The sequence below is a fragment of the Lycium ferocissimum genome, chromosome 2 (genome assembly GCF_029784015.1).
Source record: "Lycium ferocissimum isolate CSIRO_LF1 chromosome 2, AGI_CSIRO_Lferr_CH_V1, whole genome shotgun sequence".
In the NCBI taxonomy this organism is placed as follows: domain Eukaryota; kingdom Viridiplantae; phylum Streptophyta; class Magnoliopsida; order Solanales; family Solanaceae; genus Lycium; species Lycium ferocissimum.
Genome location: NC_081343.1, coordinates 45566654 through 45579060, shown reverse-complemented (window position 1 = coordinate 45579060; position 12407 = coordinate 45566654). Strand labels below are relative to the sequence as shown.

Here is a 12407-nt window from a genome sequence, read left to right as displayed (position 1 = left end):
TTTTACAGTACTCTGAATGAGCAGTCCGGGTACTTTCCCCAACAAATTCAGGAAATGTTGAGGGACTCCAATTTTCAATTGTCTCCCATTGTTTGGGAAAACCCATCCACGAGGTTTCTCAGTTGTTTGTCCAGGCCAGATTATACTATGTAGCTGTTGATTTGAAGAGGAACGATTTGGCGGCTTGGAGTAGAGTGTTTCAGGAGGCACAATTGATAAACCAGAATAGTCAGACCAATAACCAACTTTCCGAAAACCTGTACCGACCACATTAATGACTTCAAAAGCAGGACGGAAAAGATTCTTATCAGAAGTGAAACTATATGGTCCTGTTACACCTGTCATATTAACCTTAAAAATGTTGTCCAGCAATAACTTCCCTCCATTAAAGATGCTCATAGAATCAAGATTCAGACTTCCGCTATTCTGTTCAGTTAGTCTTTGATCCTTGGAAAATGAAACATTTCCACCCTGGTTAAAGAATTCATTGATGGCACGAGCAAGTAGCCACACAGTATCATAAGCATAGAGCCCATAAGTAGACAACCCGGAAGATCCAGTAACTCCTGCCTCCTTTGTCAAATTGCTCCACCGTGAGACAAATTTCTGTTTCAATTCTGAACGTGGAGTGTGTACACGCAAGGTGATAGCACCTTCAAGGTTCTCTTTTTTATCTGGAGGAAGGGGACCGGAAGTGTCAAGGAAGGCTGAGAGCCAATGTGTAGCAATCCAGACATATCCATTATCTGTCATCCCCAGAGTCCGTGCCATAGAGAATATTTCCATACCCTTTGAAGGATAAGTGTGAACAACCATAATTCGTGACTCTCTCAAAGCAACCTGAACCAAAACATCCCGGGCATCATCCAATGTTGCATCAGGTTTCATAGCTGCTTTGTAGGAGATCGAACATCGTCTCTTGGCCAGCTCATCTGCTAATGCAGCTATACCATTTCTTCCAAAATCATCATCAATATATATCGCAATGACTTCTCTCCATTCGTAATGATCGATCATTTCAGCTATTGCTGCCATCTGAAACATATCACTTGGGGAAGTTCTAACGAAAAACGGGTACTGAAGTGAAGAAAGAGTTGGGTCTGTGGCTGCAAAAGATAATAGAGGGACCTGGAGCTCATTCGCGATGTTTGATACCACATGAGCTATAACAGAAGATTGGGGGCCTACAATGGCCACAGTGTCCGTCTCCATGAAACGGATAGCTGTTATACAAAAGAAACAATTTACATATAACACTCAAGATTATAACACAAAAACAACAGAATGATAGATGTAGCAAAGGGCTTACCCTCAACTATTCCAAGAAATCCACTGGAATTACTATCCAATGTTATCATATTCAACTTAGTTCCTCCAAGAACATTTGGATTGGAATTTATATCTTCCACAGCAGCTTCAACAGCAATTTTGGAAACTTTCCCAACGCTGGAATTGAAAGATAGCATACACCCAATGTTCACAACTTTAGGCCTTGCAGGAAGAGTTGAATTAACCCCTTCTGTACAATACCCATTGTAGAGAACTATCAAAATCAATGTCCAAAATAGTTTCATAGTGAACTTGGGGACAAAAATGTGCAATCTTGACCCTGCCAGGCACAAATAGGAACAATTTAGTAAATCTACCATAACTCTTTCATTAACAGACAATATACATAGTACGCAATAAGATCAAGAATTCAAAACACACCCTCAAAATAGCGTCCTAATTTACAGAAACTGATGAGGAGTCCAAGCAAACCAAAACAGAGCAAAAAACATATATGTAGTTAAAACTGTGAAAGCATATTAAAAAGGAAAAAGAAGAAGAAGGGGGTACCCTCAGTTTCCCACTAGAAGGACATGAACAGTAATTTCCCACCTAGGAACAGGCTGAGTGTGAAATGAGGCATATCCCATGAGGAGATAATGGAGCAGACAAATAGAATATAGTAACTCACAAAAGGTCAATTAGAATAAGAAAAAGAGCAGAGCAAACTCTTGAGAAATTATGTGTAGTAGGCACTAGATATTTACTGACAGAAAAGTGGAAAAGGGAAGAACTGGAAGTAGAAGGAAAGGAAAAAAAACTATTTTTCTCAAATGGGATTCTGCTCTCCCCCACTAAAGCATAAAGGCAAAGCAAACAAAATCAACTAAGCACATCTTGAGTTTCAACTAGAGAGAAAAAAGTGAACTTTCCTAGTATGTTGCTTTCACCTTTTTCTTACCTACTGTACCACTTAGTTCATGTATGGCTTACAAAATCTGTATTTGCTATATTGTTTGGAAGTTAAAGATAATTGAAAGTGAAACCAGGTATCCATTGCCAAGAAAATTGGATGGTGTAATTATAGGAAACAAAACAAGTGTGCTGATTGTTCATCTGTGGGACCAAATGAGGAAGACGACAGAGACGCATGGAAAAAATGTGCGCGTCTTTTAAATAAACTAGTGAAGTAGCGCGACGCGGAACAACTACGACATGTAAAGGATATAATTGATCCTATTATTAATTTTCTCAAGATAGAATATAGTAAATTGCTTATGTATATACATATAGTAATTAATTTTATATTAAATAAAATTTATAATATCTTTTTTTTTGTTTCCATCCCAGATCGTATTACAGTCCAACTATATTCGGATTTACGCCGCGCGTGATCCCCATCCTAAGCCGCTCCCCCTACTTAATTTTTTCATATCCAAAGTTTCAAATCACACCAGAGGCTTCCGAGTCAAGACTCCATCTCGTCGACCACATCCTTTGATAAGATAATATCCTTTATTAAAAAGTAGACTTAGATGAACTGGTTCCCTTAGCAAATTTTTTAAAAAAGAGAGAAATGAAGATGTACACTTACATATAAGTTTTATAGACATTTGTTTATCTAAAAACTGTTTTTGACTTCAGATCTAATAGATCAAATTTAACATTTTATGTTAGTTTATTATTTGACACTTACTTTTATATTTTTTCTCTATTTTTCATTCTAAACTAATAATAACAACAACAAAAGAAGAATGAAAGGTAAAAACAAAATTAAAAAAAGCCGAAAAAGATAATCCGAAATTCACCGAATTAAATCGTAAGAATCTCGTATATATTTAGTCATATTCGTTTTCTTTTTTCTTTTTTTTTCTCTTTGTTTTTCAATTTCTTTCTTAGTTCCCTACCCGCTCATTTTTCATAAAAATGTCAAATTCGTCTATGCCCAAGTGGAGGAGAGCAGCGTAAATTCAATATATAATTACAATTCTTTTATTGTATATACTCACGAAAATACTTCTTAAATAAATAAACACTCAAAAATATTTGAATTTCATTATTCATTTATATCTCTCACACGAGAGCATGCTTGTCGGTTGTCACCTTGATACTCTTGTTGTCTTGTACTTTTAGTTTATAACAATTTTGAGAATACAATTGTGTGGATTAGTTTTTTAACAATATTGAAAATTTTAAGTTTTTTTTTTAATTTTATTTCAATTAGATATTTTTAGAAGATAAAATCATAAATAACCACTATTTTATTAAACCATCACTTAAACCTAAAATATGATTAAAACGTATCATCTGTGACAGAACAATTAAATTATTTCATCAAAATATATGTACTACCAAATTAAATGGTTTGATTGTGATTTTAATTTTTCAAAGAGCGATGAAGTATTTTCGAAAAAGAATAATAACTAAAAGTTAAGGGATATACCATAATGAATGAAACAAGCAGATTTTACAGCCTTCCATTTCTACTACCACCTTTAATTTGTCTTCCTTCTTCCATTATTTCTTCGTTAGTCAATTAATTCTTGTCTTCATATATATAGAGAGAATAATTAAGAAAATAAAAGTTAGGAAATCGAATATCTTAAAGATAAAATCCCTCTTCAATATTCCTTTTGAACATAAAATTACTGCGAATCTACATAAAGACGAAAATGAAGTATCGAATTGCATTTATAAATTTTTGAGATTATAACATTACACAAAGGACCTCAAGAATTGCCTTGTCTCTTCCGTCTTTTAACTATATTTTACTCCTGCTTGAATCACCTAAGAACTCAAGCAAACTCCTTTAAGGTCTTCATCCTATAAGCGGACAAAATGGAAAAAAATTAAAAGCATAATATTAATTTCGATAAATGGTAGAAGAAAATCGAAGCATATTTAATTGAATCATAGTTCTTAGACTTTTGCTAGAGTAAGGAAAGGAAAAAAATGCAACAATAAAAAATTTGCAATAACACAAAAATTAAACAGAAAGATCTGTTATAAAACAAATCAATCTAATTATATTAGAAACAAAACAACAATGTAGGGAAACAAATAATCCGGCAAGAATAATATTACTCCCTCAATTCGTTGGCAGAATTAAAAAACACAATATCACTCTATCATATGCAAGAAATTTAACTGGATGAACAAAATGCAATTCTTCTTTCCGACTTAAATAGTAGAAGAATTCTTATGCTCTATTGATTAAGAATTTATATAGAAAACAGTTACAATGAGTTTATTAGAGAGAGCTAAGGAAAACAAACGGGGTAGAGGTGGGAGGAAAAGGTATATTAAAATAATTAAGAGGTGTAATTAAGAGTATAAGAGAGTGGCTTTTGAATTATTTAGTAGTAGCATATTGATTTTAAAATGAAAGAAAATCCAAAAAAAGGAGAAAAAGATAAATAAATTCTAGGCGCATAGAGAGCGTGCCACATCACCTCTTTACGCCACCTTATATTATATATAGATTTGTGTGACGGTACAAATAAATTTGTGTGAACGCTTTGGTATGTTCACTTTAAGAGTGTCAAGTTGGCCGGGCCGGACCGAGCCATTTAAATGTGGGCCATAAGGAGTCGGGCTCTGCCGAGCGGCCGTAAGTTGGGCCGGGAGAGGGGAAAAGGGTGTCCGGCCCACCACACCCGGATAAGGGCACACCTCGGAGCCTAGCCGTCAGCCGGAGTTATAGTTAGTGGCGGCTCTTTTTTTTTTTTATTTTTTTTTATTTTTAAGTTCTAATACCAAAATGGGCTTTTACATTTATTAATAATAATAAAATTAACATTTACATCTAATGATAAAATTGCTAAATTAAAAAAAAGTTTTAGTCGTCGTCAAATTCAAAAAAGCTAGCCGTTGTAAATTTAAAAAACTAGTCGTTGCTAATTTTATTTGAACTCCTAAATTTATGAATAACTTCACTTTGGTCATATTTTCAAATTATAAATACTCCTCCATTCTTCTTCATTTGCACACAATTCTTCCACAATTCTCTCTTTATCTGAATTTGTTATTCAACTAGTGTACATTACTTACCTTCTCCTCGAGTTCGAAGATCAACTTGAAGCGCGGTGTGGATGAATTTTGAGCGAGTAAATGAGGAACATGTTAAATGTCAACATTGTGGTGACATATATCTCCACAAGTCGGGGAGCGTCGGGTATTAGCCTACTAGGGGGTGGGGTGGGGGAATACCCCGTGTTGCGTAAGGTGAAAAGGCATGAAATTGAACTGAATGATTAATCAAAGGTATATTTGTTGAGATAAGTACTATCACAATCTAATATATACTATATACTGAAAATGTATCAAAGGTATATTTGTTGAGAAAACAAAATTGTCTAGCTTTAAAATACAATTTTAAAGAAAACTAAAGTATCTCTCGTAAAAAAGACTCCTAATTTATCGATACAATGTTTTTAAAATACTTAGTATTCAATTTTTGCGCTGAGTGCCTTCTTGTGTGCTGGTCTTTAAATTTTTGCCTTTCATATTTCATCTTTAAATTATGCCCCTCATATCGTCGGTCTTTAATTTTGCCCTTCGCGCGAGGTTCCGAGTTCGAACCTCGCTCACAAAAATTAAAAAAAAAAAATCGCAAGAACGTGGTTGAATCGCGTGTATGCGCACCCGACATACTTTTTTGTTAAGGAATTACAAATTTTATGCCGAACCCGCATACTATACCTTATGGGCGGACTTGGCATAAAAGATGCGGGGTCCCAAGCATAACTTTTTGATAATTTCTTCACAAAGTTATGCCGGTAGGGCTCATACTTTTATCAGTAAACTTTCTTCATCACAACACTTCTGCAATACAACACAAATTGGTTCTACACTCAAGCCCCATTGTATGATCCTATTAAAGAACAAATAGCCTTCCTCCATGTGTAAGCACAATCACATTGTGAAATATATTTTGGTCGAGTGGCATGTTGAAACACCATAAATTTTCGCTGACTCTTTCTTAGGATTACCTAATAATTGCAAGAATTTAGTTCGAATCGTTTTTCCGAGTGTTGAGAAGAAGATGCACTTGCTCCAGGATTCTCCAAGAACCAATAATTTGTCTAACCATCCAATATGTACGACCAAGCATCGTTAAATTGGTCAAATCCTACTCTTTGACATAGTAGGCATGGATCCGCTTTATCCATAAAACTTTTATGCCGGACCGGATAACTTTGTGAAGGAATTATCAAAAGTTATGCGGGCCTAATTCTAAGATACTTATGCCAAGCCCCGCCCATAAGGCATAAAAGATCTGGTCCCAAGATAACTTTGATAATTCCTTCCTAGAGTTATGCCGTCAGTATACTCTTTAACGGGCAAACTTTCTTCATCACAACACTTGCACATAAACACAAATTGGTTCTACACTCGAAGCCCCATTGTATGATCCTATTAGCAATCGGCGGCCTTCCGTGTAAGCAACAATCACATTGTGAAATATATTTTGGTCGAGTGGTAAAGAAACACCATAAATTTTCGCTGACTCTTTAGATTACTAATAATTGCGCAAGAATTTATTCGAATCGAGCTTTTTCCGGTTGAGAAGAAGTATGCACTTGCTCCAGGATTCTCCAAGAACCATAATTTGTCTAACCATCCAATATGTACGCTGACAACTGGTTAAATTGGTCAAATCCTACTCTTTGACATAGTAGGCATGGATCCACTTATCCATAAACTTTTATCTTGGGACTGGCATAAGCTTTCGTGAAGGAATTATCAAAGCATGCGGGACACGCATACTTATGCCAAGTCTTGCCCACAAGGCATAGGGCTGCAGAGATTAAAAGAGATAACTTTGTACTAATTAACAAAAGTATCACCGTCCCAAGATCAGCGAAATTTAAACTCGCTACATGCGAATTTTTTTTTAAAATTTTATCACTGAGGCTCGAACACGAAACATGGTGTTAATGAAGGAAATTTTAAAGATTCAAATGACGATTAAAAATTTAAAGACCGCCTTTGAAAGAAGGGCAATTCCCGCGGGTACCCCTTAAGATTAGTAATAAATGTAGTATATCTCGTTTCTTTTTTATTTGAAGTGGAGTCGGGGTGACTCTGCCCCGGGCCATCACCCGGTGGTGGTCATTCACCTGTTCGCCCAAATTTCCCCTATCAAAAAACCCAGCCCACCCCCTTACACCTCTTAGTTGGTTTGGGCCGCCGTGGCGGTCGGGTTTATCGGCCGGGTTAGGGCCACCACTTGACACCTTTGGTTCACTTTGGTCCAACATATTATCGGATTTGTCCATTGAACTATGACATATCGTATCCAAAAGGAAGATTGTACATCCTTACCGACTTAGAGCCCGTTTGGATTAGCTGAAAAAAAATATTTTTAGATATAAGTGCTGAAACTATTTTTTAAGTGCTGAAAGTTATTTTATAAATAAGTATTTACGTATTTTAATAAAAATGCTTAAAGAGTTTTTAGAAGTAAGGGTATTATTGAAATTAATAGAAAATATGCTTTATAAAAGATAAAATGCATCAAACCAAAACGCTTTTTAGTCAAAAATATAAGCTGAAGAATTTATTTTTAATATTTAAGCACCTTTTGATTTAATTTAAGCTATTTTCTATTTTATCAAACACTTAAATAAATTAAAAAATAGCTTATAAGCTGGTTTAATCATCTTATAAGCCAATCCAAACGGGCTCTTAAGTGTCTTTAATGAAATCTATCTCTTTATCAGAGTTGTAAGTGGTAGTTGAAATAGTTTCTAAGGACATCTGTTACTATTGTCACAATTTAAGTTCATGGTACGATAAAAGTAGTTGAAATAGTTTCTAAGGACATCTGTTACTATTGTCACAATTTAAGTTCATGGTACTATAAAAGTAGTAAGTCCTGGTCCAACTAGTTTCTAAGGACATCTTTTATACTATTGTAATCACTATTCGACTTTCTACATGTCTAATGTCATGATTGTATAATTGTTCCAGAACTACTCACTATGTTATGGTTGGGAACTTAGGCATGTGGACTCGCATGTCACGGACCATGGCCGTCCGTGTATCAAATTTACGAATTATCAGCTTGTCGTTTGATGGAATAAGATTATTAGGTCCAGCGAGTTCCTCTGCCTTAATAATAGGGTCAAAGCTTGTCAATTTAAAAGACCGCCACTCTTTCTCTTTGGGGCAGTTCGCAGGAATGCCCTTATTTTGGGCAAGTATTTTTAATTTTTGCTCAACAAATTACGATCTTTAATTTTTGGCTATTCCCCTAATACCACGAAAGCCTTTAGCTCAACCTCGCTTATTCAAAAAAAAAAAAATCACGCAGTAGCTTAAAGAAAGCAAAGCTTATCTTGACAAAAGCCAGGCCTCATGTTTAATTAAAATGCAAAAGCTAGAAGCCTCAAAGATAAGCTGCCCATCGTGATAACAATTAAACCTACTTCTGCGAAATAGCTTTAATGCAAATCACAGTAGAGTATAAGCTAAAGCAGTTCTCACATACAGGTCATTAGGCAACATAAGTAGTCATTATTTGCATATAAAAATTACGCTCGATGGGATCGCTTATGTAATCTAAACATCTCGTTTTCGATTTTTTTTATTTTAGTTTTTGTTCCAGTTGCGAGAGTTCGACCCGAAACTCACGCTGTGTAGTTTTAAAAAATTAAAACATTTCAAATTGGAGAAAATTAAAACAGTGCTTTTGAAGGGCAACCCGCGCGAAAAAACTTCTGGTTGACCGGCTCAGCCCGCCATCATCAGTCCATTCTTTTGTCACGAATCAACCTACCTCCTAAATTGTTCTCCTGACCAAAATCAACGGCTAACAATAACTAGGCTAGTTATTATTTTATTATATATATAAAAAAAATAAAAAAAAAGATACTGTAAAGAAAAAGGAACTTGTGTTGGAATTATGTGGCTTGTTCCAATGACTAAAAACACCTGTGAAGTCCCATGCGTTGGCTAATGGCCCAATTTGAAATATGCTGTCGGGTTCGCACCAATCTTCTTTTTTCATTATCTGATTTAAATTACACATGAACTATAGTTTATGTGCAGTTATTTACCTACCGAAGGGGCCATTTAAGTCAATAAAATTGAATGCATGTTATTCATTTAAATATGAAACAAAGTTGTGAAAAGATGACCCTTAGTCTTTTGAATATATCCAACATAGTTGTTTAAATTAAATTTCGAAAGGGTAACTTGGTACGTATAGCGTGGTGGTCCTGCTCCAAAGTCATAGTCGCCCACCACTTGGACATTTCTTTTTGTCATTAAGACTCAAGACTCAAGAGTCAAGAGTGGGGTTTAACATTAAATAACTCAAAATTTTATTTTATCTTTTTATCAATAGTTTTTCTTTTTAATTTTGGTTGGAAAATCTGTCAGATGTCCATTTCTAACAGCACATGGAAAGATTTTGATTGGAATTTGGGAGTCGAAAATTCTGTGCAAACTCGCAAAACTCATATCATATTATGTTATATTATATTTGTCACTGTTTATAGTCATTGTTTAGCCAAGATTGAACAGTTTTTTTTTTCTTTAAAAAAAAAAAGAAGGAATAGTTAAGGGTAGGGGTGGGTCAGATAGATATTTAATACCATAATGAAATCAAATTTTTTATATCACAATTTTGCAATAATAAGATTTGTGAGATTTTTAAAAAAAAATCGATATTTTCAGAGTGATTCCGTATTCATAAAAAAAATATCGAAATACCGAATACCATACATACCGAAGTATATAATTACATATATAATTCATATATCTTAGTATTATAATACTAACAAATATATAAACTAATATTATTACAAAACTAATTGTTTAAACGTTGAAACTTTGACTACTCTATCTTGATTTAAATGTCTTTTTTGTGTAATCTTTTCGAATATTTTTAATGCTAGAAGGTATTAATATAATAATCGCGACGTTTTCCAACAATGAAACATAATTTTTCACGATATGAGAATATATAAGTCGAAGTCGGATAAACTATGATACCAATTTACCGTAAAATATCAAATCATATCGAATTAATTTGATACGATAATAATATAATATTTTTAAAATTAAAATTACATTATTAAAATTTTAAATACTGTATCATATCCACCCATGGTTAAGGCCTAAGGGTAAAGCTACAGATCTTGCAAAAACTTTTAATAAATAAATAACTAATTGTCTTATCAACAGAATGAAGAAGTTTCATTCTTTTTGGGAAGAGGTCAAAAAGTGTACTACCACTGGCCATAATAAGTGAGGCAGACTGCTGACAGATGTACTACGAAATCATTGAGAATTCTGTTTTTGTAAAATCCTATGGGGTCTGTATCAATTTAATAAATATATAATATTTAAATATATTTTATAATTAAGTCATAGTAATTAATTAATTAACACATACTCTCGCTTTAATTTATAATTTTGTCATAATAAATTAATATGATCCGGTGTAAACGTGAGTACCGTAAGTTTTTACCTTTTTTTTTTTTTTTTTGCCTTCTACTTACATTTCTTTAGCCATACTTTATATCGTACATAGTTAGGAATAACTTTTTAATTAAACCACACCTAAGATATATCACCTGTAATAGAAAAATCTATATATATATAAAAAGGAATTGTATTCAAGAATAAGTTGAATCTATAATTGGGTGAAATAATAGTTAACTTGTCAATAATTGATGTTTAGCCAAAAGCTAATGCCACAAATATCACGACAGCTGAGAACATATTTTACTATACTAATAATGGAATATTCTCAATGTAAGTGATTTAATCGATTTTCATATGTTACGTAGCAGATAAAAACGGGGTACAGGATAACACATGTTCATTACTCTTCAACTGTATATAATGAAATTGATATTCATTATAAATTGTATGGAAGAAGTACCATCCATCCCCACCCCGCCCAAACCCCGAGTCCGGAACCAAAATGATCCAATAAAAGACCAAGTGAATCAAAATATCTCAAAAAAAAAAAAAAGGAATTGCATTCGAGAATAAGTTGAATTTATAATTGGGTAAAATAATAGTTAACTTGTTAATAATTGATGTTTAGCGAACAGCGAATGCCACAAATATCACGGCAGCTGAGAACATATTTTACTATACTAATAATGGAATATTCTCAATGTAAGTGATTTAATCGATTTTCGTATGTCACGTAGCAAATAAAAACACTGCAAGTGTCAGTTTCCCTTGTGGGGTACTTGATAACACATGTTCATTACTCTTCAACTGTAATTAATGAAATCGATATTCATTATAAATTGTATGGAAGAAGTACCCCCGCGGCCCCAACCCAAATCCCGAGTTCGGAACCAAAATAATTCAATAAAAGACCAAGTGAATGAAAATATCTCAGAAAAAAAGAAGCACAAAAGTACCTTTAACGCAAGATTTTACTCAAGGCTTAATGATTTTATCTTCACCTTAGCGCAGTGATTTGACCGGGCTATAGACCCGACATAAACCCCAACTAAGTTCCACCACTGATCCACTCCACTAAAAATTCAAAACGCCATTAGAGGCATATTTAGAGTGGACCCCACTTCATAAAACGTCGTTTTCTATTAATTTTCATCAAAAAAGTTTAGATTCTCGGTATATTCAAGTCAAGGAGTAAGATTCTAAGCTCAAATTTTGAAAAAAAAAGCGGCGTACAACTCGATTAAAACAACCCTATAACAAGCTTCGATTAAGGTATTCTACTATGAACTTTTGTTATTATTATTTTATTAAATACATTATATGCTAAGCATGTTTAACATTTAATAGTCGTGAATTTCGAAAAAATCAATTTTTTTTGGGTTGATCGCGCTGGGCAGTAGCTTTTTGCTACTATTTCCATTTTTTTTTTTGCTAATTTATTATTTGTTAATTATTTATGAATTGTTAATTTGTTAAATGTTTATGAATTGTTAATTTGTTAATTGTTCATGAATTGTTTAATATAGCAATATGCTATTATTTGTAAAATATTCCATTATTAATTAATTAGTTGTTAATTGTTGATTATGAATTGATACTTTGTTAATTATTTATGAATTATTATTTTGTTAATCCACTATTATTTGTAAAATATGCCATTATTAATTAATTAGTTGTTAATTGTTGATTATGAATTGATA

General features: G+C 33.5%; 1 protein-coding gene across 1 annotated transcript in view; it reads right to left on the bottom strand.

The window, feature by feature from the left end:
* The window catches only part of LOC132047637 (glutamate receptor 3.6-like), a 2908-nt gene extending 870 nt beyond the window's left edge, over positions 1 to 2038 (bottom strand). Inside the window, exons 1-3 of the mRNA XM_059438655.1 lie at positions 1840 to 2038; positions 1310 to 1609; positions 7 to 1223 (exon numbers count right to left, since the gene is read on the bottom strand). Of these exons, the coding sequence (XP_059294638.1) occupies positions 7 to 1223; positions 1310 to 1574 (1482 nt within the window). The 5' untranslated portion in view covers positions 1575 to 1609; positions 1840 to 2038. The remainder of the gene's footprint in view (positions 1 to 6; positions 1224 to 1309; positions 1610 to 1839) is intronic.
* Between the last annotated feature and the right edge of the window lie 10369 nt (positions 2039 to 12407).